We start from the raw sequence: 27,393 nt of genomic DNA, 5'->3' as shown, positions 1-27,393 counted from the left end.
ACAGTAAAGATGGAGGGCCTCTTTCTGGCTTTGGTGTTTAGAAGGACTTTGCAAAGGAAAGAATTTCTAATCTGGAGTCTGTTGAGTGATTAAGAGCTAGTCAAACCAAGGTAGTAGACCATGAGATTTTTCCTTAGCATGGTGAGATACAGTGATGAGTTATGTTTTAGTCAACTTTGAGGTAGGATATTATTTTTTATCCCCCAATTTTTATTTTTGAAAAGTCCCTCATCTACAGAAAAGTTACAGGTATAGTACAATGAATATGAATGCTATATACCCTTCATTTTGAGTCACCAGTTCTCAATGTTTTGCCACATTTACTTCATCACTCTCATGGTTATACAGTTTAAAATTTGCTGAATCATTTGAGAATAAATTACAGACATCAAGACACTTCCTTCTAGAAACTTCGTCAGGTATCTCTTAAGGAAAAAAACATTCTCTCATATAGTTGTCACACTCATAAACATTGATATAATGTTTGTCAGATATATAGTTCTCATGCAAATTTCACTAGTTATGCCAATAGTGTCCTGCCTAGCTGGGCTTCTGGTTTTGTTTTTCTGGATTTGAGTTTCAACCAAGGATTGCACATTGTTTTTAGTTGTGATGTCTCTGTCCTTTATTCTAGAACATATTCTTCAAGTCTTTTTTCTTTGTTTTTGCTTTTGTGCTAGTGAAAGTCATTTTGCAGAATGTCCCACAATTTTGATCCTTTTTTATTGCATCCTTGCCATTAGATGTGTGATTATGCATTTTTTGGAATGAATACCAAGTGATGTGTCTTGTCCTGATCGTATCAGGGCCACCCAATGTCATTTCCCCCATTGTTAGTGCTGTTAAGTTTGGTCATTGGTAAAGATGGTGTTGGAGAAGGCAATGGCACCCCACTCTAGTACTCCTGCCTGGAGAATCCCATGGACGGAGGAGCCTGGTAGGCTGCAGTCCATAGGGTCGCTAAGAGTCGGACACGACTGAGCGACTTCACTTTCACTTTTCACTTTCATGCATTGGAGAAGGAAATGGCAACCCACTCCAGTGTTCTTGCCTGGAGAATCCTGGGGAGGGGGGAGCCTGGTGGACTGACGTCTATGGGGTCGCACAGAGTCAGACACGACTGAAGTGACTTACTTGCAAAGATGGTATTGGTCAGCTTTCTTTGTTGTAAGGGTACCCACCGGGTTTCCCCTTGTATTTAACAAGTAATCTGGGAGAGGAAACCTGGAGATTGTACATGTTATTATAAAGTCAAAGTGAAAGTCACTCAGTCATGTCTGACTCTTTGCAACCACATGGACTGTAGCCCGCCAGGCTCCTCTGTCCATGGGATTCTCCAGGCAAGAATGCTGGGGTGGGTTGCCATTCCCTTCTCCAGGGGGATATTCCCAACCCTAGAATTGAATCCAGGTCTCCTGCATTGTAGGCAGATTCTTTACCTTCTGAGCTACCAGGGAAGCCCCCACATATCACCCCTCAAAATTTTCATTCATGATTGTACCATAAATTAATGATGCTCAGCTAAGATAATTATCTTAATGATGGCTGCAAAATGGCGATTTTCTATTTATTGGTTAGGTATTCTTCTGTGAAGAAAGGCTTTCCTTTTCCCTCTGCCCTATAGTTTTGTCATGCTTATTAGTGTGGTCTCATAATTCCTTTTTTTTATTCAATGGGAGGTGAAGAAGTGAAGACAGGTGGGAAAGACCATGCTTTCATGCAGGGAGTGAGAAATAGTGCAGTGTAATATCTAGAGAGAGATGTGGAGTCAAGGGAGACCTGTCCTTCCTCCAAGTTTGGAGGAATCTTGAGGATGAGGATGCACTTTGAATTCCCCCGTGGTCCCCGGAGAGCTGCTTCATACACAGTGGATAATCAAATCACTCTTCCCATTAATGAAATCTAACTCATATGGGAATTCACAATTTTGGAAGAGTGTCTGTGGTCAGTTGCACTTCAGTATACCCACTGCAATGTGGTGGCCTGGATCCAGATCATTAAAAATGAAGCTTGAAAACCAAGGTGTTACTCCTAGTATTGAATTGCCTTAAAGTTCAAATTATGCTGTTGTTGAGTGCTGCTTAGAAAATTGGATTAAATTGTTGTCTTTAGAGATGTTGACAAGAACATTTTCAGTGGAGTGTTGCGGAGTAGCAGTCTGATTGCTATGGGTTTAAGAAGCAATGCGAGGTGGTGTTGTTTCTCTGACAACCTTTGTTTTACTACTTAGATGGCAATAAAAGAGAATATTTATGTCATTTATGTAATAAATACAGTCTTTTCCCCATCATAGGAAACTTGGATTTAAAATGAAAAGACCATTGACTGATTTTACCTCATTTAGTGATTTTGGCTGATCTTAAATACAAAAAACAAATATAGAAATGTTGGGACTGTGGGAGACCTTGGGAATATTTTATATTGGGTTATATGTATGTTTAATTCCTTTTTCCAAATCTTTATCATCTCAAAAGAAAATGAAGAGAGCTAATACTTATTTCCTACTGGTATTCCTAATCTTTTGATAACTTATTCTTCCTTTAAAGACTACAACTTGAAGTCTGTGAGTCTGTTTCTGTTTTGTAAAGAAGTTCATTTGTATAATTTCTTTTTAAATTCAACATATGAGGAATGTCATATGATAAGGATGGGGGAAGGGATAGTTAGGGAGTTTGGGATAAACATGTACACATTGCTATATTTAAAATGGATAACTGACAAGGTCCTATTGTATAGGGAACTTTGCATGTGGCAGCCTGGATGGGAGGGGAGTTTGAAGGAGAATGGATACATGTATGTGTATGACTGAGTCCCTTTGCGGTCCACCTGAAACTGTCACAACACTGTTAATAGGCTATATACTCCAGTATAAATTTAAAAGTTTAAAAGAAAAAAAGACTATAATGCAATACTTAATCAGGGAAGAATAAAAATCGGAAAATAAGAAACATCCCTGAAACAAATATTTTACCAAGAAAACAACTGTTGGGCTTATTTCATAATTATTTTTTTCTTATTATATATTAACATTTCTCACTGTGGCTCAGAGGTTAAAGCGTCTGCCTGCAATGCGGGAGACCTGGGTTTGATCCCTGGGTCGGGAAGATCCCCTGGAGAAGGAAATGGCACCCCACTCCAGTATTCTTGCCTGGAAAATCCCATGGACTGAGGAGCTTGGTGGGCTACCGTCCACGGGGTTGCAAAGAGTCGGACACAACTGAGCGACAGGTCATGGTCATGGGTCAGGCCAGTAATAAAAACATTTGCTCTGTAGCCCCTTACTCATTTCAAAACACTGTATCTGAATTAATTATTCCATGGCATTGATGATGATGATGGTGATGGTGATAAGTGACACGAGCATTTGGTGCTTATTAAGTACCAAAAAATATACTAGTACAATAGTTAACAATCCTGTTAGGAGCTATTATTCCCATTTCACAGCAGAAATAGATATTTATGAAGGCTCAATAGATTGCCGGGAGAAATATCAGTAACCTCAGATACGCAGATGACACCACCCTTATGGCAGAAAGTGAAGAAGAACTAAAAAGCCTCTTGATGAAAGTGAAAGAGGAGAGTGAAAAAGTTGGCTTAAACCTCAACATTCAGAAAACTAAGATCATGGCATCCGGTCCCATCACTTCATGGCAAATAGATGGAGAAACAGTGGAAACAGTGTCAGACTTTATTTTTTGGGGGCTTTAAAATCACTGCAGATGGTGATTGCAGCCATGAAATTAAAAGTTGCTTACTCCTTGGAAGGAAAGTTATGATCAACCTAAACGGCATGTTAAAAAGCAGAGACATTACTTTGTCAACAAAGGTCTGTCTAGTCAAGGCTATGGTTTTTCCAGTGGTCGTGTATGGATGTGAGAGTTGGACTATAAAGAAAGCTGAGTGCTGAAGAATTGATGCTTTTGAACTGTGGTGTTGTAGAAGACTCTTGAGAGTCCCTTGGACTGCAAGGAGATCCAACCAGTCCATCCTAAAGGAGGTCAGTCCTGGATGTTCATTGGAAGGACTGATGCTGAAGCTGAAACTCCAATACTTTGGCCACTTGACGTGAATATCAACTCATTGGATAAGACTCTGATGCTGGAAAAGATTGAGGGCAGGAGGAAAAGGGGACGACAGAGGATGAGATGGTTGGATGGCATCACTGACTCAATGGACATGGGTTTGGGTGGACTCTGGGAGTTGGTGATGGACAGGAAGGCCTGGCGTGCTGTGGTTCATGGGGTTGCAAAGAGTTGGACATGACTGAGTGACTGAACTGAACTGAGTAGCTTCTCTAAGTTTGTAAAATTATTAAATGGAGAAAAATTACAACATGTAGACTTGCATATCTATCATAAATGTGTATTTATTCACCAAGATTTTTTAGCAACTATTTGCTACATACCAGGCTAGGTGTTGAGAGAATAATGTAGAACAAGACAGACTTGGTCTTGTCCTCGTGGAACTGACCATCTTTGAATGAATAATTAAGAATCAATAATAAAAATATAAACACCTTGAAAAGGGACAAAAATAGACAACTGACATAGAAATATATATACGTACATATATTTTCAATAACCACATGAATGATTATTTTAGTAATAATCTAAGAAAAGTAGATATTAAAATAATGTGATTTTGGCATATCTGGGTTGCAAAGATTTAAAAGGTAATACCTAGTATACTTTAAACAAATAACCATTCTCTGAAATTCAGAGGGATATATGTATAAGTTGAATCACAATTTATTATAATAAAAGACTAGAAATAGGTATCAGTTGATAGGGAATGGGTTAATGAATTATATATGGCACCTGCAAAGTGGACTACTATGCAGTTGTAAAAAAGGGAACGGGACAGTAGACTGCTCTAGAGTGATCTCTAGGATCTACTATTAAGTAGAAAAAGAACAGAAGTTAAAATTAAGCTAAAAATTCGGAAGGAAATAGAAAGCATTTACCTTTTTGTTTTTAAGAAGACACAATTAAAGGATAAATTAAGAAAAAACTAATACAAAAGTAAAGGAAATAGACTGGAGGATATTAACAGAGCTGGCAAAAAGGAATGAATCTTATTTGATAGTTTGGTGGCATACTCAAGCAAAAACTACTTCAAATGACTTTAAACACGGAGTTTTTAGGCCTTCTGGAATATAACCTAAAGATAAAAACAGCAAAAACATCTTAAATTGTATTTGGTTATCTTATTGTCATCAAAAAGATTTTATACTATTTTTTTGAAATTATTATATATATAGATTGATGATGACAATAAGAAACTGTGATTAGGAATCAAGAGTTCAGCAATAAGAGAAAACAGGTACAAATGAAATCACAGAAGTTACTTAGAACCTTGTAATCTACCATTTGAATTGGAAATACCCATCTGAAATCATGATTTACTTTTTTTTTAATGCATATTTTTAGCTCTATTTAGCACCCCACTCCAGTACTCTTGCCTGGAAAATCCCATGGATGAGGAGCCTGGTGGGCTACAGTCCATGGGGTTGCTAAGAGTCGGACACGACTGAGTGACTTCACTTTCACTTTTCACTTTCATGCATTGGAGAAGGAAATGGCAACCCACTCCACTGTTCTTGCCTGGAGAATCCCAGGGATGGTGGAGCCTGGGTGGGCTGCCGTCTATGGGGTCGCACAGCGTCAGACATGACTGATGCGATGCAGCAGCAGCAGCAGCAGCAGCTCTATTTAGATTGAGGCCAAGAGGAGAAAGGAGTGACAGAGGATGAGAAGGTTGGATGGCATCACTCAGTGAACATGAGTTTGAGCAAACTCCAGGAGATAGTGAAGAACAGGGTAGTCTGGAGTGCTGCAGTTCATGGGGTTGCAAAGGGTCACACAGGACTTAGCAACTGAACAGAACACCTAGAATCAATGATAACCCAATAAGGATGCACAAATCTCACAGTCAGATTCTGGTCTTTAAGTACCATTTCCTTCTTAAAGATAGTAGGATTCTTTGGAGTAATGGCCCATTCTAGGTTTGGGCCAGACAACATACAAGAGGACCCTAAAGTCAGAGAAACTGTTGAAGAATACTAGGGTCATGTTGAAAGGCTTTGGGATTAAACTTGTAGATGCTGGCCAAAGATGGGTCAGTTTGAGCATCCATGGGTTGTGATATAATGGTGTGCATTTAGGAGTAGGGTGTGTCCTATAGGAAGTCAAGACATTGATGCTGTCGTATAGAAACTGTACTGGATGCCAGAAAGACTCAGCTGTCCCACCTACAGTGGCTGGTATGTTGGCAGAAAGACTTGCCCCCAGGTCAGTGACCAATCTGTGGTTAGCCTAAGAATGGGATGGACGGAGGGCCTCAGTGTCTCCATCTGCGAGGAACTGGAGAAGCAGGTTGACGCCAAGAAAGAGGCATACAGTCCTACTCATGTCCCTTGGTTATCAGAAAATCTTCCCTTAGAAATCTGCACTCCCATTTTGCACAGAAGTGCACCCCTGTGCCCACCACCAGGCCTGATTCTGTAAGCCCTTTCCTTGCTCTGACTCAGGAGACTGGGGCCATTGGTCCCCTTTCCATCATCCAGTGCCTCTCGCGGTCCTGGTCTCTTCATGTGATGTCACTGCTGCAGGGTCCTCTCTCCCTCACAAGGCCCACATTTGTCATCTCAGAAGCACTTACCAAGCAGCTAGTGTGGGAGCCTGACTCCTCGCAATGAGTCAGCAACTTCTTGAGACTGCTCCCTGAACTCGGCTTTGTCGGCTCCCAAGGAAAGCTCAGTTCATCAGTTTGGGAAGATGAAAAGACTCTCTGGATGGATGGTGGTGATGATTGCAAAACACTATGAGTGGACTTGATGCTCCTGAACTGTAAATTTTGAAATGGTTAAGATGGTAAATTTTGTTATATGTATTTTGCCACAATAAAAGGATATATATATATATATATATATATATATATATATATATATATATATATATAAAGGAATGGTGACTGTGAAAGAACCAGAGCTCTGAGCAGAAGGAGCAGAGGTGGGTCCCACGGGGAGAGCTATGAATCACTGGGGTATACACACAGACAGGTGCTTCTAGGGAATGAATACTAAATCCTGAGAAACCCAGTTTCGCAAGAAATGTGAACTATTGTATTCATGATGCTTAGTTGGTAACATGTTATTTTTCATGAATTTTGTCAGAAAAAAGTTCAGTTGAATGATGATATTACTGGTTATCCTAGTAATGGATCAGAAAGTGACATATAGCTTATCTTTGGCCAAGGATATACTTTTGAAAAAATGTTGCCTCTTATTGTTAGTAAAGATGTGTTCAAATGCTCAGTTCATGGAAAGGAGAGAGAATTATGATTTACCTTAGAGCAAGTAAACCTCTATTCAAAATCTGAATATACCTTATACTGGGGGAAAGATTTGGGGTTGAAATTAAGCACAAATATAAAAACTGCTCATTCATGACAGAGTCCTTCCTAAACCCCCCTCCTTTCCCTGCATGTACACTTATAGGAGAGAAAATTCTAGAAGCTGGAGATTTTTGTTGATTGAGCATAATGAGATCAGCAGTAAAATGGCTATGAAAGTAATTTTCAGTGATCTCCCTGGGAATGTAGAATTGGGGGAATCTAAGCAGAGCTTATTTATATAGCATAAAAAGGGGACATTCGGAAACTTCCCTGGTCGTCCAGTGACTAAGCCTCCGAGATCCTAATGCAGGAGGCCTGGGTTTAATCCCAGGTCAGGGAACTAGATCCCACATGCCGAAACTAAGAGATCACGTGCTGCAGTTAAAAGACCCTGATGCCACAAGGAAGGTTGAAGACCCTGCATGCTGCGACTAAGACCCGGCACAGCCAAATAAATAAATATCAAAAAATTAATAATAAAAGGGGACATCTCATTGATGTCATTTATTATTTTATTGAATAATAAACAGAGAAGATGCTCATTCCATTTGGAGGGTCTGCTTAAGGGAGAGGTTTTTAAAAGACTCATTAGGGCAGAGAATTTGGGGAAGAATAATGTGCCATGTGTCACATGCTGTGACATCTTTCCTATCTCCAAAGAAAGTTTCAGTAAAATGTGTATCTCTACAGTCTGGTGTGGTGTAGGGGCTTTTTGGTGATGTGATAAAGTTCTAAGTGTTCCTTCATTGATGATGAGACAGGAACTGTTCTTACCTGAGTTGCGAACTAGTTACTGATACTCACGTTAACTTCAAATTCTAACTTGTTGCCTTCTCTTAATTTCAACATTACTAAGCTTATGCTGTAGCCCACAGGTATGAGAATGAACTGAAAAGTAATATCTCTTCTTATTGTGGCAGGTCAATTTTTTTCCAAATGAATTTCCCCAGTATCCATATGTAATTTTTTCTCTCTCATCCTTCTTCCCTAGCCTTCTTTTCCCAATGCCTTAGAGTTTTATCTCTAATCTGATTTGAATGGAAGCTTCCTCATAAAATGGAACCCCGACATTCATTTAGAGGAAGCCATGCTAGGTGCCACACCCCAAATCTCAGTGGTTCAATGAATCACAGGTTTATTTCTTGCTTCTGTTATATGTCCATCCGGGGTTTGGAAAGCCCTTGTTCCACAGAGTCACCCAGGAGCCCAGGCTGAAGAAGCTCTATCATCTTGTGGATAGATCTGGGAAATCATGACCTCTGACATGATCAGCTAAAGAGGAGAAGGGCATGGAGGAAGCACCCAACTTATAATTGTTTAGGCTTAGAAGTGACACTGACCACTTCTGCTCATAGTCCATTGGCCAAAAGTAGGCACATGGCCCCCACCAGATTGCAAGGGAGACTGGGAAATCCAGGGGAGTCCATGTTTCTTTGTGAGCACTTTCTTTGCTACCGCTACTAACTGGAATACTATGAAACCCAAGTTACATTATAGTTCAAACAGCTTTTGAATGTACTTTGTATATGGCAGTTTGCTAATCTGTGCTCATAGACATTTTCTGGGATTTATTTATTTAAAAAATTTTTTAATTTATTTATTACTGTTCCGGGTCTTTGGTGCTGTGTGGTCTTTTTTCTAGCTGTGGTGAGCGGGAGCTACTCTCTAGATGTGGTGCTCAGAATTCTCATGACGATGGCTTCTCTTGTTGAAGAGCATAGGCTCTAGAGCACAGACTCCGTAGTTGAGGTGCACAGGCTTAGCTGCTCTGGATCGTCCTGGACTAGGGATCGAACCTGCACCTCCTGCATTGTCTGGTGGATTCTTTACCACTGAGCCACCAGGGAAGCCCTGCTGGGATTTATTTTTTATTAAAAACTTTTTAAAAATCTTCCTTCTTTTCCTCCCACTTTTATTGAATAATAATGGACACGCAACATTTAAGATATACATCCTGATGGTTTGGTTTACATATATTGTGAAATGATTATCACAGCAAAACATAGGCTTATTTAACATTAACCATCTCATACATACAATGGGCACAGCAGAAAGAGAAGAACAGAATTCTTGTGATGAGAACTCTTAGGACCTGCTCTCTTAACTTTCTTATGTATCATACAACAGTGTTAATTATAGTCACCATGTACACTACATCCTCAGTACTTATTACTCTTATAAGTTTCAACCACCTTCCTTTAATTTTCCCTCTCTCCACCCTCCCACTTCTGGTACCCAATCCGTCCCTCCTCCCACCCAACCCCTCTTGGCAGTCACAAGTCTGTTCTCCACGTTTCTGAGTCTGTTTCTGTTTCATGGGTAAGTTCACTTGCGTCCTATTTTAGGTTCCACACATAAGTGATATATGATATTTGTCTTTCTCTTTCTGACTTATTCCACTTAACGTCATAATCTCTAGGTCCATCCATGTTATTGCAAATGGCATTATTTCATCCTTTTCTTTTAGCCTATTTTAAAAATATATTTTAGACCTGAAATAGGTTAAAAAAGGTGATGAAAGCTGTTAATGACCTCTTTATCTGTCTTCCTAATTTGCCAATATGTTCCTTGAGGTTCTTCACAACTTCTCATGAGGAGATACATGTGTAAATGTGACACTTGTCTGCTTTCAGAGAGGGAAATTGACTTTATATATTATCTGTCTGTCTAATATTATCTTATTTAATCATTCTTTCATTTATTTATTTATGAGTTTATATTTATGTGTGGACTGTTTCCCCCATGAAATAAAAACAAGCCAGTGGTGTTGAAAATTTGACTTTTCCTGTTGGTAATCTTTCTTGGTTGTTCTTTTGTTTTGTCTATTTTCTTTGGGCTTCCCTTATGGCTCAGCTGGTAAAGAATTGCCTGCAATGCAGGAGACATGGGTTCAATCCTTGGGTTGGGAAGATCCCCTGGAGAAGGAAAAGGCTACCCACTCCAGTATTCTGGCCTGGAGAATTCCATGGACTGTATAGTCCATGGAGTCGTAAAGAGTCAGACACATCTGAGCGATAACCCATTGTTATTCTGTTTAGAAATGGTCTTACCTAGATGGTAAACAATCAGATAAGACCAGAGCAAGTTATGCAGAGGCTGTGTGGGACCAGAGGGGGCCAGGCCATGTGGTCTCCAAGCCTAGCTGTGTTCCACGTTGCAGCACAGACTGGACTCATCACTGTTTTTCTGAGGTCCTTCTGGGAGGTGCACTGATGAAAAAGGTTTCACTTTATTGAAACTGTTCTTAGTATCATCTTGAGACACTCAGGGATTCATTTCTATCCCAGAAGATAAGAATTTCATTTAGGAAAGACTGGAAAACCCATCATGGTTCATGGTCTGTGAGAAAGATAGGAAGGGATGTGAAGGGAGAATTAAATGGATCTCAGTGATTCTATTAATACTTGTTTCTTGAGGGGATTAGACAGAATCAAACTGACCCTCACCAGTGCTATTGCTAAGTCACTTCAGTCGTGTCTGACTCTGTGCGACCCCATAGACGGCAGCCCACCAGGCTCCCCATCCCTGGGATTCTCCAGGCAAGAACACTGGAGTGGGTTGCCATTTCCTTCTCCAATGCAGGAAAGTGAAAAGTGAAAGTGAAGTTGCTCAGTTGTGTCCGACCCTCAGTGACCCCATGGACTGCAGCCTTCCAGGCTCCTCCATCCATGGGATTTTCCAGGCAAGAGTACTGGAGTGGGGTGCCATTGCCTTCTCCGGACCCTCACCATTATCTCCATGTAAAGATCCTTTGCTACTGATGGAAATATCCCTCTGCCTTTTGTTTTTTTGAACTTCTAATTTTATATTGGAGTATATCCAATAACAATGTTCTGATGGTTTCAGGTGTACAGCAGAGTGACTCGGCCATAAATATACATGTATCCATTCTCCCCCAAACTCCTCTCCCATCCAGGCTGCCGCATAACATTGATCCATGTGCTGCAGTAGGTTCTTGTTGGTTATCCCTCTTAAATTTAGCAGTGTGTACATGTTGATCCCCAACTCCCTAACTATCCCTCCCCTTCTAGTAACCATAAATCCATTCTCTAAGTCTGTGAGTCTGTTTCTGTTTGTAAATAAGTTTGTTTGTATCATTTCTTCCTAGATTCCTCATGTAAGGGATATCATATGATATTTCTCTCTGACTGACTTCACCAAGTATGACAGTCTCTAGGTCCATCTAAGTTACTGCAGCTGGCATTATTTCATCCTTTTTAATGGCTAAATAATATTCCATTAGTATGTATATTAATGGAATATTAATATATGTACCACACCCAAAGAAGATGTACCACATCTTCTTTATCCCTTCATATGTTGATAGACATTTAGGTTGCTTCCGTGTCTTGGCTATCGTAAACAGTGCTGCAGTGAATACTGAGGTGCGTGTATCCTTTCAGATCATGTTCTTCTCTGGATATATGCCCAGGAGTGGGATTATCCTTCTGTGTTTTAGAAACAGTACACTCTCATAGAGCCCTTGCCTACATCACGCCACTAGAAAAATCCATGGCTTGATGATATTCACCCAATGGGAAATCAGGTTTTTTAAAATTTCTTTCTCCTTTCCTCTATTCTCTGCAAGGGTGTTTGTGTTTTGTTGAAGAAGATAGCATCTCAAAGGCCTTTCTCTGGCCTTGAAGACCACGTGCACAAGAAGACCAGATTTGACTATAGAATAAAGAGCTAGTAGAAATGGAGAGCCTTGCTATACTGTATCTTTCATTCTGTGAGGTTCCTGTCTGCAAGTCAAATCTTGGTCATTGCAGCTAGTGGCAGAACCTGAGAAATAAGAAAGACTTTTTAAGAAGATAAAAAGGTAATAGCTCTTTCTCCTTGGATATTAAGAAAAGAAAAGTTACAAAGCTAATAAAATTTGAAACCTTGCCCAATTTATGCTTGATAAATACTTAAAAAACGTTTTCATATATAAGATAAAAATAATCCTACAAGCAAATAATTTTTTTCCCTTTCTTTTCTCTTCTATAGGCTTTTCCTCCAGATGCCATCACTGTATTTTTATACTGCAGTTCAGTGACCATATTCTTCACAGTAATCAAATTGGTCAGTTATCGCCTACACCTCATGTTTGATAAAGGAGAAGTGATCCAGCAAAGACCCTCTGGAAAGAAAGAAAAGCCACGTAAAGACAAAGAGGCCAACGGTGACCATATAACTAATCACAGAAATCCAAGGTAACATTTCTAATTAATGCATCAGTTTATAATTTAAATGTTTTCATCTTGATTAAAATAATTTCGCTCATTTGTTTGGTGTTTATGAAAATATGCCAGGAGAGTCAGACACAAATATGTACATTTTTCTTATATTTACATATACACTTAGGCATAAAAATTGTTGATGATCCAGATGGTTTAATTGACTGTTTAATGTGACCTTATACCATGCTGTGAAATTCATTTGCATTAGGCTTAGCATAACAAAATATTTTACTTTTGTCTTTCTATCTCATCATTTAAATGCTTAGCACATGCGAGTATTTTCAGGAAATTTGTGTTTGTTGATTTAAAAGTAATACATTGTGTAGAACTAAAATATTAAAGATAATTCTCATGTGGGCATTTGTCAGTATTCTGGGTCTTATTTCTGATAGTTCTTTAAGGGAGCATGTCTTATTTTAAAGTAATGTTTATTAGCTTTTAAAAGTAAAGTTTGTATACCATGATTTTTCCTTTCTGTTTGTATGTGTATTTATGGACATATAGTTGATTTACAATGTTATATTAGTTTCTGGTGTACAGCAAGTGATTCTTTTTCAGGTTCTTTTCCCATATAGGTTATTACAAAATATCAACTTGAGTTCCTTATGTTATACCATAGGATCTTGTTTATTTATTTTATATATAGTAGTGTGTATATTGGAGAAGGCAATGGCACCCCACTCCAGTACTCCTGCCTGGAAAATCCCATGGGTGGAGGAGCCTGGTGGGCTGCAGTCCATGGGGTCGCTGAGGGTCGGACACGACTGAGCGACTTCCCTTTCACTTTTCACTTTCATGCATTGGAGAAGGAAATGGCAACCCACTCCAGTGTTCTTGCCTGGAGAATCCCAGGGACGGGGGAGCCTGGTGGGCTGCCGTCTATGGGGTCGCACAGAGTTGGACACGACTGAAGTGACTTAGCAGCAGCAGCAGTGTGTATATGTTAATCCCAAATTCCTAATTTATTCATCCCTCTCCTTTTCCCCTTTGATAGCTATAAGTTTGTTTTCTATGTCTGGGAGTCTGTTTCTGTTTTGTAAATAAATTCATTTGTGTCATATTTTATATTCCACATATAAGTGATGTCATATGGTATTTGTCTCTTTCTTTCTCACTTACTTCCCTTAGTATGATAATCTCTAGGTCTGCCAATGTTGCTCCAAATGGCATTATTTTATTCTTTTTTTATGGCCAGAAAGTGAAAGTGAAGTCGCTCAGTCGTGTCCCACTCTTTGTGACCCCATGGACACCAGGCTCCTCTGTCCATGGGATTTTCTAGGCAAGAGTACTGGAGTGGGTTGCCATTTCCTTCTCCAGGGAATCTTCCTGACCCAGGGATCAAACCCAGGTCTCCCACATTGTAGACAGACGCTTTACCGACTGAGCCACCAGGGAAGTCTGAGTACTATTCAATTGTGTATACCATGGATTTGACAAAGTGGAAACAAGGAAAACAATTGTTTAGGGACTAAGGCCAAAAGAGCCATACTTCTATTTTATAATATCACTACCCCTGTGTTTCTCATGCTGGATTAGCAATAATGGACAGATTAACAGCGGCAAAAAAGAAGCCGATCGATCCCTCTCCACACCTCCTCTCCACGGCAGCTCCGGAGGACAGAGCATAAACTCTCATCACTCTTCTGGGCTCCTGGTCAGTGGTCTGTTTTCTCTTTCACTCTCTTCATGCTGCTGTTTTGTTGATTCCGGAAGTGTGCAATGGCGGTGGCTGCGGTTTACACGTGCTGGTTGTCAATACTTGTCTTTGGGTAGCAGTGACCTGAGGGGCGCCCTTGGGCCATGAGATAAACACCTAATCACATGCTGCAAGCACACCCATCAGCCTCTTCTGCAGTCCGCCCACCCTGCTGGGACTGCAGGTGACCAGACCCCATAAACACATCTGCACTGCCCTTCCCTGGGCCTGTCTGTCGTCCATCTCAGTCACTGTATTTTCAGTGCCTTTCCCTGGAGTCCAGTCCTTCACTCCACGTGAAATCACACTTAAATCAGCATTTTTTTTCCCCTCTAGATTCACTTTCTTGGATTCTCTTCCTTACAGTATAAAGTAGCACATTATTTGTCTCCTTACTTTTTTAATTATCAAACTCCGTTTGATCACAGCACTGGGGTCTTGGGTGGATGTCTGTACCAGACACTAAATTATACCCATTTGTCTCATACATGTAGTGTCCAGTATAGTGGACACTATATTGTCTCTTCCCACCTGCCATTTAGAAAAACAGTGGTTGTTGTTCTGTGTCTGCTGACTGCCTGGAAGTGAGCAAGGGAGCTGAGTCACTGATTGATTTTTGTTCTTTCGTTTATCTAGGACCTGCCAGCGCAGGAAACAGTGGAAGATCTCAAAGGTAGAGTGCTTATTCTCATTATTTAATATTTTATCACAGCATTATTCTCAGTGAAACACAAATTAGTTTTTATAAAGCCGAATGCCAATGAAGTCATTAAGATTTAGAACTGTACCTAAGACTGTATATTTATATTTTACCTTCATTTCTTTAACTCTTCATTTTAATTATTTATCAGAATCTGTATATCATGTCTGTGTTCAGACTGTGATTTTGTATTGATTGAGTTCATTGTCCTTTCTCCAATTTATGCCTCTTTCCATAAGGCTCATAATAGCTGATATAAAATAGGTAAATTCATCATCAACACACATACTTGCTTTTTTTTTTTCAATTTTTTGGCTGTACCTCCTGGCATGTGGGAGTCTTAGTTCTCCTACCTGGGATTGAACTCTTGCCCTTTGCATTGGAAGGGTGGATTCTTAACCACTTAACAACATTGTGTTCTGTGTCTTTGCATTTCTCTCCATTTACAAATTTTGTTTCTGGGATTTCCTTTTAATCCTCCCACCCCAAATATTTATTTTACTTTTTTGCTAAGATTTTATTTTATTGATTTTTGACTGCCTTCAGAAGCCTTGTGTACATGTGAAGTCACCCCAGTCATTCTTATCTCTTTGCCTGCCAAACTCCTCTGTCCATGGGATTCTCCAGGCAAAAATCCTGGACTGGGTTGCCATTCCCTTCTCCAGGGAATCTTCCTGACCCAGGGATTGAACCCACGTCTCTTACGTCTTCTGCATTAGCAGGCAGGTTCTTCACCATTAGCACCACTGAGAAGCAAGACTTAAAAGACTTAGAAAAGAACTTTTGGAGGCCTGAATGAACCTCTTCCTTTCTCTGCATTGAACGACTTCTGCTGAGGTCACATTATAAAATCCAAGCTGCTTTGGCTTGTCAAGTGCTATAGTGGATTGGCCAAAAGTTTGTTTGTTTTTTTTCATTACATCTTACAGAAAAATCTGAATGAACTTTTTGGCCAACCGTATATTTTGGAGCCTCCCTGCCTTGGTTTAGAAGGATTAAGTAACTTACCCAATGTACTGTAGCTAGTAAACAGCACAGCCAACATCTTTCTGATTGCAAATATGTTGTTTAAATCGTACTAGTCTGCCTCCCAAGCTTCCCAGGTGGCTCAGTGGTAAACAATTCACCTGCCAATTCAAGAGATGTGAGTTTGATCCCTGGGTCGGGAAGATCCCCCTGGAGAGGAAAGTGGCACCCCACTCCAGTATTCTTGCCTGGGAAACTCCATGGACAGAGGAGCCTGGCGGGCTACAGTCTATACTGTTGCAAAGAGCCAGACATGACTGAGCAACTGAGTATGCACGAGTCTGACTCCCAGGGCCACAAAAGAGGGAAAGCTAAAAGTCTGAATTATTATCTTAAATATGGAGATTTCCAGATCAATTTCACAGCAGAGGTGGTATTTTAAAAATAAGCATCTAATCACATTTGTTGCTGGTGTTATTTTAAATTTTTATTGGTATTATGTACGATAGTAATAAGTTATTATCATTTGGTCTGCGCTGGGACATCATTCATCCATTCTGGATGGGAATCAAGGTGCTGTTGTTGATTTCAGGTGTCGTTCTCTCAGATGACCAACCCATGGCACCAGTGTCATCTACCTCACCTGCTATCAAAGCGGAAAGCTTACCTGCTTCTAAAGCACCCGTGCTGGGAGCCGTTACCACATCAGCAATACCACTGAAACCTGTTGTGGCAGAAACTTGCATCAGTGATCAAGGGAAGGAAAGAGGGGGCAGGGGGCAGCCCCCCTTCCACCACAGATCCGAGGGTGGCTTGGTGGACAAAGAAACCGTAAAGAAGTTGCCCTACCTGTCTTTGTCTCAGTACGACTTACTGGAGACGGACGTTTCTGTCCAGCCTTGGGGGAGTGAGAATTCTGTCTTGATTCCAGAACCTGGTCATTATGCCTCCATCAGGGACAAGCTACAGAACAAGTCGCCTCAGGACAGCCTGAGCAGCAGCTGCCCACAGTGTAACACTGTCATCGCCAGACCTGTGCAGGGGCAAGTTTCCCAGCAGGTGGACTCGACCTTGAACCAGGACGTGGGTGACTCCGATAGTGAGGTCGCCGTCACTCTGATAGATACTTCTCAACCTGGTGACCCGCTGAGTCTGCACGAACCCATTAGGATCGTCATTACCATGAGCAGTACGCCCAACTCCATGACAGACTTGGAAAGCTCGCTGCATCTCAAGGCGGTTGGTACTCAGCCATCTGGCTTCCAGGCTGATGCTGAGCCAGCTCCCCCAGGGGCAGCCAGTCCCCTAAATGTGGAGCAGATGAGAATTCCCGTCATCACCTTCCAGCTGTCTGAGGATGCAGGAGGCATGGTGTGTCCCGAAAGCAGTGGGAGTGGCAGGACACCAGAGAGACTGACGGTGGAGGCGTCCTCCAATCCGTGTTCTGGCTATGAATCTGGGGAGGGGGGCAGTGCCACCCAGGACCACAGTCCTTCCCCAGGAGACCACTGTGCAACCCCCCCTACACCTAACATGGTCTCCGAGTCTGAGGTGGGAATGGAAGCCCAGGCCAACCTTGATCCATCATCTTGTAGAACCAGCCAGGAGAAGAGACATGCCCGGGTCCTCAGCGTGGACAGTGGGACAGATGTCTTCTTGAGTAAAAGTTCCGCAGAAATTATTAATGATAAAGAACAAACAATGCCAACTTCCAAATCTGACCTAGAGGCCAAGGAAGGACAAGTACCAAATGAATCCAACTTCCTGGAATTTGTCTCCTTGTTAGAATCGATTAATACTTCCAAGGTGGTGGTATCTAACCAAAGGAATGAGCCAACAGAGCAGAACAAAGACAGCAGGCTTCCTGCAGGTAGGATCCCACATCTGTTCTGTCCTGCTGATACAGAGAAGGCAGTGTTTCTCTTTGTCATTGGCTTTCTGTGATTCGACTTTGCAAACAGAAGGACAGCTATTGTGTAATTGTTGGCTGTTTGGCTCTTCACTGGTGTTTGCTGAATGTGCCAAAACCAAGCTGTGTGATGAACATAGATTAAAACTGGTTCACTCCTCCAGGAAATTTTAGGCATAGTAATGAAGATTTGGCTTCCCTAGAAGGCAGGAATATTTATTTCTAAGGAAATAAGCAATTATATGTTACCATGGTGACGAAAGCCTTCAATGGATGTCTCTGCCATTATAAAATAGACGCATTCTGGGAAAGCAAATTGTAAAGCAAATTAAATGAATCCACTTTTCTGTTGAATGATATTATGCAGTCCTGTATGCTGAATTTCCTAATTATCCCAAGTTGTAAACATAATTATAATACATGGCCCTTAATATATGCCAGTGAAAGTGTTAGTCACTCAGTTGTGTCTGATTCTTTGCAACCCCATGGACTGTAGTCCACCAGGCTCCTCTGTCCATGGAGTTCTCCTGGCAAGAATACTGGAGTGGGCAGCCATTCCCTTCTCCAGGGAATCTTCCTGACCTAGGGCTCAAATCCGGGTCTCCTGCATTGCAGGCAGATTCTTTACCATGTGAACCACCAGGGAAGCCCAATTTATGCCAGGCACTGTCCTAAACCCTTTACCGATATTAACGAGGGTGACCATCTGTGGTGGTTTGTTCGACAAGGTCCTTGTTAACATGTGTTTTGCCAACATAATTATTAATAGCACCATCTCTCTCTCACAAAAGTGTTCCCAGCTTGAACAATAAGTTATACAGTTACTGTATAATGGAGTGAATTATATACAGCTTCACTCATTTGCTCCTCATATAACCTTATGTTATGGGTCCTTTTATCATTCCTTCTGGAAAGGTGGTTTTCTCTGTTTTCCAAGTTAGTCTAGTAAGTCTGGAGCTGAGCTTTGATCTTGGTGTTGCTCCAGAGTCAACATTCATAAATAATAAAACTATATTTCTTGCATGAATATAAGAGTCATTATTTTTCAAGTTACTTAATATCTCTGAGCTGTTTCTTCCCTGGCAAAGGATGTTACTGGACTAAAGTTTCTGCAAAGCCTTTTTTTATGTTCTTTTTTTTTTGGCTGAATTGCATGATATGCAGGACCTTAGTTCCCTGACAAGGGATCCGAGCCAGGCCCCCTGCAGTGGAAGTGAGGAGTCCTATCACTGGACTGCCAGGGAAGTCCCTACAGTCTTTTAACTTTCAGTTCAGTTCAGTTCAGTCGCTCAGTCGTGTCCGACTCTTTGCAGCCCCATGAATCGCAGCACGCCAGGCCTCCTGTCCATCACCAACTCCCGAAGTTCACCCAGACTCACGTCCATCGAGTCGGTGATGCCATCCAGCCATCTCATCCTCTGTCGTCCCCTTCTCCTCCTGCCCACAATCCCTCCCAGCATCAGAGTCTTTTCCAATGAGTCAACTCTTCGCATGAGGTGGCCAAAGTGGAGTTTCAGCTTTAGCATCATTCCTTCCAAAGAACACCCAGGACTGATCTCCTTCAGAATGGACTGGTTGGATCTCCTTGCAGTCCAAGGGACTCTCAAGAGTCTTCTCTAACACCACAGTTCAAAAGCATCAATTCTTCGGCACTCAGCCTTCTTCAAAACTATAGCCTTGACTAGATGGACCTTTGTTGGCAAAGTAATGTCTCTGCTTTTGAATATGCTATCTAGGTTGGTCATAACTTTCCTTCCAAGGAGTAAGCATCTTTTAATTTCATGGCTGCAGTCAACATCTGCAGTGATTTTGGAGCCTCCAAAAATAAAGTCTGACACTGTTTCCACTGTTTCCCCATCTATTTGCCATGAAGTGATGGGACCAGATGCTGTGATCTTCATTTTCTGAATGTTGAGCTTTAAGCCAACTTTTTCACTCTCCTCTTTCACTTTCATCAAGAGGCTCTTTAGTTCCTCTTCACTTTCTGCCATAAGGGTGGTGTCATCTGCATATCTGAGATTATTGATATTTCTCCTGGCAATCTTGATTCCAGCTTGTATGTCCACATTTCTCTGATTTTTGAGTACAACATTTCTGCATAGATCTCTGAGAGCATATCTATACAGTAGGATTGCTTGCAGGAAGTTGTGGTTCATGGGTCTGTAGCATTTCTTCATTCTAGGATTACCCCTTTATTATTGGCTGTTCTCTGGGACAGTCAGAGGTCCCTTTGGCTCCACGATGGTAGCTCCCAGCAGTTTGTTCTTGTTCCTTTTGTCTTTCTGGTGCACTTCAAAAAGCTTGTCCTGCTAGTGGATCAGTCCACTCTTGCACAAAATTTCATCAATATTTGAATATTTAAATTATGTAAACTAAATGTATTCTCCTTTTCACTACATCTATGTATCCAGGATTTGTGTATAAAGTATCATGGACAGGAAAGGTAAACTTCTTAACAAACATGTGCAGTACAAGAACACATTGGTAACTTTGAGATACTAGACATCTTTCTGATTTGTGCTTCGGATTGCTTCAGTTCAGTTCAGTTGCTCAGTCATATCCGACTCTTTGCGACCCCATGAATTGCAGCATGCCAGGCCTCCCTGTCCATCACCAACTCCCAGAGTTTACTCAAACTCATGTTCATCGAGTTGGTGATGCCATCCAGCCATCTCATCCTCTGTCGTCCCCTTCTCCTGCCCACAATCCCTCCCAGCATCGGGGTCTTTTCCAATGAGTTAACTCTTCGCATGAGGTGGCCAAAGTATTGGAGTTTCAGCTTTAGCGTCATTCCTTCCAAAGAACACCCAGGACTGATCTCCTTCAGAATGGACTGGTTGGATCTCCTTGCAGTCCAAGGGACTCTCAAGAGTCTTCTCCAACACCACAGTTCAAAAGCATGAATTGTTCGGCGCTCAGCTTTCTTCACAGTCCAACTCTCACAGCCATACATGACCACAGGAAAAACCATAGCCTTGACTAGACGGACCTTTGTTGGCAAAGTAATGTCTCTGCTTTTGAATATGCTATCTGGGTTGGTCATAACTTTCCTTCCAATGAGTAAGCATCTTTTGGATTGCTTACCCTCCAGTTAGTATAAAGATTCATGGATCTAGGCCAGCATTGTCTGGTGGAACTTTCTTCAGTGATGGAAGTGTCCTGTATCTGCCACCACCAGGGACTACTGGCCACATGTAGCTATTAAATACTTGAAATGGGGATTGTGCAGAAATACAGTTTTTAATTTTATTGAATTTTACTTTATTTAAGTAGCCACATGTGGCTACTGTAGTGGGTAGTGCTGAGCCAGCAATGTGTGTCTTCTTGGGGAGCTATGAGTAGGGTGGACAGATCCTGGCTTTGGAACTTGAACAGCCCAGGGCCAAATTTTGGTTTTTCAGTGCCAGCTGGGTGAGGTTGGGCCATTCACCATATCCATCTGAGTCACAGTTTCTTCAGGGAAGCAGGAATAATAATATGTTACAGATTTACTGTGATGATTCAGTTAGGAAAATATGTTAAAAGTCTTAATACTTGATCAATTTCAGCCATCTGTTCTGAGTTTCCCCTCTGGCTATTATGTGAGGTTTATTTAGTCTGTCTGCTTACGTTTCTGCTCTTCAACTTTTCAGCCAGCCATATTTAATCAGAATGGGGTTGAATTAGAAATCTAGGGTGTGCAAAGAGGTGTGGATGCTATGAGGTTTTCTTTGGAAAGAATCAGGCTTGGTTGTTGGGACAGGAACAGGTTTGGCTATTGGGAACTTGTAGGTACAATAGGGAGGGGGAAGTTGGAGTGGATTATATGTCTATTCCAGGAAGGGTCAGAGGTTTTTTCCTAATTTATTTTTTAAAAACTACCAAACATTTGCTCTTCTTGTCCTGTAATTTATTCTCCTCCCTTATTTTTTAAATTGAAATATAGTTGATGTACAATCCTATATGTGTTTCAGGATTATATAACAATGATTCACAATTTTTAAAGATTGTATTTCATTTAAAGTTATAAAATATTAGCTATATTTCCTGTGCTGTACAATATATCCTTGTAGCTTATTTATTTTAAATGTAGTAGTTTGTGCCTCTTATCCCTTATCCCTGTCTTCTCTCTCCCCACTAATAATCACTAGTGTGCTCTCTACATCTGCGTTATTTCTATTTGTTATATTCACTAGTTTGCTTTATTTTTTAGATTGCATATGTATGTGATAACCTACGGTATTTGTCTTTCTTGACCTCACGAAGCATAATAATTCCAAGTCCATGTTGTTGCAGACGGCAAAATTTCATTCCATTTTATGGCTGAGTAATATTCCGTTGTAAATACTTATACTACATCTTTTTTATCCATTCATCTGTTGATGGACACATAGACTTCTTATGTATATTGGCTATTGTAGACAATACTGCTTTGAATATTGGGGTGCATGTATTATTTGAATTAGTGTGCTTATTTTCTTCAGATAAATACCCAGGGATGGGATTCCTAGGTCATATGGGGATTCTATGTTCAGTTTTCTGATGAACTTCCATAATCCATAGTGGCTGTACCAGTTTGCATTCCTACCACCATCCCTTTTTTTCTACATCCTCACCAACATTTCTTATTTGTGGACTTTTTGATGATGGCCATTCTGACAGATGTGAGGTGATATCTCATTGTGGTTTTGATTTGCATTTCTCAGTGATTAGTTGGCCATCTTCATGTGCCTGTTGGCCATCTGTATGTCTTTTTTTGAAAAATGCCCATTCAGATCTTTTGCTCATTTTTTAATCAGGTTGATTGTTTTTTGTTATTGATTTGTATGAGCTGTTCATATATTTTGATATTAACTCCTTGTCAGTCATATCATTTGCAAGTATTTTCTCCCAATCATTAGGTTGTCTGCTTATTTTGATGATGGTTTTCTTCGTTGTACAAAAGCTTTTAAATTTAATTATGTCCCATTTTAAAAAATTTTTGCTTTTGTTTTCTTTGCCTTAGGAAACAGATGCAAACAGTAATTCTGCAGTTTATGTCAAAGTGCTTTGCCTATGTTTTCTTCTAGGAGTTTTTTTTGGTTTCTGATATTATATTTAGGTCTTTAACTCATTTTGAGTTTACATTTTGTATCTGGTATGAGGAAATATTCTAATCTCATTCTTTTATATGTAGTTATCCAGTGCTTTTTACAGTACTCTTATTTCCAACCCAGGTTGCCTCCACAAAGGCCTTTAGGATTATCTTTAGGTCTTGGGGATATTCTAGAATTTGAGGTGATAGAAACCCACATACTTACCAACAGCCTTTAAAATCATGTTTCTGTTTTGTTTTGATACTGCTTTATTTTATTTTGTGGTAATAAAAACTGCTCAATTGAGAAAAAGTAAGGCTATTATTTAGAGCTTGCTACAAAAGAGTCCAGCACCAGCATTCTGGCAGAAACTCTGAGGCAGGCAGAGAAGAAAGCTTTGTAGTGGAAAAAAGGAAGATTCCAGGTGTGATTGGAAGCTATTGGCCTGGGGAAGCTGGAGGCGGGATTATAGCATTTAATGTGATTGGTTTATTATTGTCGTTGTCACTAGGTCCTGTCCACCTCCTTGTGACCCCCTGGACTGCAGCATGCTAGGCTTCTCTGTCCTTCACTATCTCTTGGAGTTTGCTCAAATTCTTGTCCATTGAGCCAGTGATGCTATCTAACCATCTCATCCCCTGCTGCCCTCTTCTCCTGCTCTCAATCTTTCCCAGCATCAGGGTCTTTTCCAATGAGTTGACTCTTTGCATCAGGTGGCCAAAGTCTTGGAGCTTCAGCTTTAGCATCAACAATAAATATTCAGGGTTGATTTCCTTCAGGATTGACTGGTTTGATCTCCTTGCAGCCCAAGGGACTCTCAAGAGTCTTCTTCAACACCACAATTTGAAACCATCTATTCTTCAGTGCTCAGCCTTCTAAATGGTCCAACTTTCACATCCATACATGACTACTGGAAAAAACAGCTTTGACTATACGGACTTTTTTCCAAAGTGAGGTCTCTGCTTTTTAATATGCTGTCTAGATTTGTCATAGCTTTCCCTCCAAGAAGCAAGTGTCTTTCAATTTCATGGCTACAGTTACCATCTACAGTGATTTTGGAGCCATGAAGTGATGGGACAAGATGCTGTGATCTTAGTTTTTTGAATGTTGAGTTTCAAGCCAGCTTTTTCTCTCTCTATTTCAGCCTTATCAAGAGACTCTTTAGTTCCTCTTCACTTTCTGCCATATAGTGGTATCATCTGCATATCTGAGATTGTTAATATTTCTCTTGGCAATCTTGATTCCAGCTTGTGATTCCTCCAACCTTGCATTTTGCATTATGTATTCTGCATATAAGTTAAATAAGTGAAGTCGCTCAGTCGTGTCTGACTCTTTGTGACCCCATGGACTGTAGTCTACCAGGTTCCTCCATCCATGGGATTTTCCAGGCAAGAGTACTGGAGTGGGTTGCCATTTCCTTTTCCAGGAGATCTTCCTGACCCAGGGACTGAACCTGGGTCTCCCGCATTGTAGGCAGACGCTTTACCATCTGAGCCACCAGGGAAGTCTAAGCAGGGTGAAAATATACAGCCTTATTGTACTCCTTTCTCAATTTTCCACCAGTTGTTCCATGTCCAGTTCTAACTATTGCTTCTTGACCTGCATAAGGTTTCTCAGGAGACAGGTAAGGTGGTCTGGTAGTCCTATCTCTTTAAGAATTTTCCAGTTTGTTGTAATCCACATAGTCAAAGGCTTTAGTGTAGTCAATGAAGCAGAAATAGATTTTTTTTAATTCCCTTGCTTTTTCCATGATCCAGCGAAGGTTTGCAATTTGATCTCTGGCTCCTTTGCCATTTTGAAATCCAGCTTTACATCTGAAAGTTCTCAGTTCACATACTGCTGAAGCCTAGCTTGAAGATTTTGAGCATAATCATGCTAACATGTGAAATCAGCACAATTATATGATAGTTTGAACATTCTTTGGCATTGCCTTTCTTTGTGGTAGGAATGAAAACTGACTTTTCCCAGTCATGTGGCCATTGCTGAGTTTTCCAAATTTGCTGCCATATTCACAAATTTGCAGCATTTTCACATCATCATCTTTTAGGATTTTAAATAGTCTAGCTGGAATTCCATCATCTCCACTAGCTTTGTTCATAGTATGCTTCCTAAGGCCCGCTTGACTTCACACTTCAGGGTGTCCAGTTCTAGGTGAGTGACTGCATCATCGTGGTTATCTGGGTCATTGAGACCTTTCTTGTGTAGTTTCATGTATACATTTCTTGTATAGTTATGTGTATTCTTGCCACCTCTTAATCTCTTCTGTTTTTTAGGTCCTTACCACTTCTGTCCTTTATCATGGGGAAGAAAATGGCAACCTACTCCAGTATTCTTGCCCGAAGAACCCCATGAGCAGTATAAAAAGGCAAAAACATGATTGGTTAAAAGAGCATATTTGGCTTCCTCTGATTGGTTGGATTTCTGCAATTGGAAGCAGGGATAAAAATTAGGAAAGCTCTCAGTTATTAATCAATTCCTGTCCATTTTGGGCTGATTGTTGCAGGAGTTATTATTTGGCTTCCTGAGTCGTTTGCTAGAAATAGTGGTCTGATATCCGACAAGTATGACTTGTACATATTATGTTAGTTTCCTGGGCTGGTTACTGTAGCTAATGGATTATTTTTCTGAGATTGTGTAGATTGTGGGTCAGAGTTCTATTTGTATATATATTATATGGCTATTGTCTATTTGTATATTCAATTTCTCCTAGACTTTCTAAGCAAATAATCATGAATGCATGTGGAGATGGTTATTGAAGAATTATTAATATCTGCAGTATAGAAAAATAGGAACACTAAATTTATAAGAATAGGAGTCTAGTTTAATAAATTATACTATTTTAATATAATATTATTTAGTTTCCATTTGGGGATGATGCAGAAGAATATCTCCTGTCATTAAATATTAATAGTACTTTAAGATAAGTAGAACAGTTATAGAAGTAAAACAGTTATAAAACAATATCTGCTTTTGGGGACTTCCCTGGTGGTCCAGTTTTTAAGATTCCATGCCTCCACAACACAGGGGACATGGGTTCGATCACTGGACAAATAACTAAGATCCCATGTGCCTGCAGAATATCCAAAAAAACCCAACACCAAAAACTGTTTTATAGCTTTTCTATTTAGTTTAGTAAATTATACTGTATTAATGTAAGATAACTTCCATTTTTGGATGATGTAGAAATATATATCATTAAATATTTGTAATAATTTAAGAAAAGTAGAATAGTTATAAAACAACATCTAAATTATGACTTTATTTTTGAAAAAAAAAATGTCTAAAAGAAAACTCCAGTGTGATATCTATCATATTGGCTCCTGAATCAGCATGGTGGGGTTAGGAGTAATTTAAGATTTTTTCCCTTTTCTCTAGTTTTAAATTATATGCCATTCACTTGTGCTATTTTTAGACACTGAAATTCCTTTACGTGTGTATTTTTAAAGGGAAAAGGAGAAAAGTAGCCATTGTTGTTGTTTGGTCGCCAAGTCGTGTCCAGCTCTTTTGCGACCCCATGGACTGTAGCTTGCCAGACTCCTCTGCCCATGAGATTTCCCAGGCAGGAATACTGGAGTGGGTTGCCATTTCCTTCTCCAAGAGATCTTCCCAACCCAGGGATGAACCCGCATCTCCTGTCTTGGCAGGAGGGTTCTTTACCACCAAGCCATCAGAGAAGCCCCAAAGTAGCCCATAGGTTGGCATATGTTATGTGCCCAATTAAGAGAAGGAGAGACTAAGGTATTAAAAGCAACATGAATGAAGGAGTCCACATACACGTAGTGTTAGCAGATAGAGCTGTCTAAACATGCCTCACTGCAGTTTTTATGTGACATGATCACTGGCTAAAGCTATTTGTTATGATAGCACTTTTTCACAGATGTGTTTCTTGAAAACTGTGAAAACTTCTATCTTGACAAGCTGTCAAATGAAATGCAAACGTTTTTGTACCAAAGCAATTCTAATCGTTTCACAGATGCACTGGGAATATTTTTCTTCAGGACTCACGTGGAAGCCAGCAATATGTCTCTAATTACTTCAAGTCTAAGGATGAAAACCTTTGTTTTATACATGGTGATGGGATTCAGACCCCAGGGAAGCTAGCGTCATTTTAGTTTTTAAGGCAGATCTTGGTGGGCTTTCTGAATGTCACTCCTTGAAATAGCCTGTAGGTTCAAACCACACAATCATGTTCTTCTCTCAGGCAGACATTTACGCAGAAGAACATAGCTATTGGCAGCTTTGGTCATAGGAATACAGAAGACATTGTGACCTTGAAAAGGTCAAAATGACCTTGACATTGTGACCTTTGATGTGTGTCTTTAGACATGCGTTTCAGTAGTTGTGGGACACTGGCTTCTCTAGCTGTGGCGTGCAGGCTTAGTTGCTCTGCAACATGTGGTATCTTAGTTCCCTGACCAGAGATCAAACCCACATCCCCTGAATTGGAA

The 27,393-nt window shown here is 40.5% G+C and overlaps 1 protein-coding gene across 2 annotated transcripts in view; it reads left to right on the top strand.

Annotated features, from left to right (window-relative positions):
* Positions 1–27,393, top strand: part of PCNX2 (pecanex 2) — a 310,678-nt gene that overhangs the window by 9,469 nt on the left and 273,816 nt on the right. For both annotated transcript variants that reach the window (XM_002698790.7, XM_005226237.5), the window contains exons 2-5: positions 12,388–12,593; positions 14,157–14,274; positions 14,953–14,989; positions 16,575–17,852. In XM_002698790.7, the coding sequence (XP_002698836.1) occupies positions 12,388–12,593; positions 14,157–14,274; positions 14,953–14,989; positions 16,575–17,852 (1,639 nt within the window). The remainder of the gene's footprint in view (positions 1–12,387; positions 12,594–14,156; positions 14,275–14,952; positions 14,990–16,574; positions 17,853–27,393) is intronic.

Source organism: Bos taurus, chromosome 28, assembly GCF_002263795.3.
Source record: "Bos taurus isolate L1 Dominette 01449 registration number 42190680 breed Hereford chromosome 28, ARS-UCD2.0, whole genome shotgun sequence".
Taxonomy (NCBI): domain Eukaryota; kingdom Metazoa; phylum Chordata; class Mammalia; order Artiodactyla; family Bovidae; genus Bos; species Bos taurus.
The sequence above is the reverse complement of the archived record's forward strand: the minus strand, read 5'-3'. Positions and strand labels throughout refer to the sequence as shown.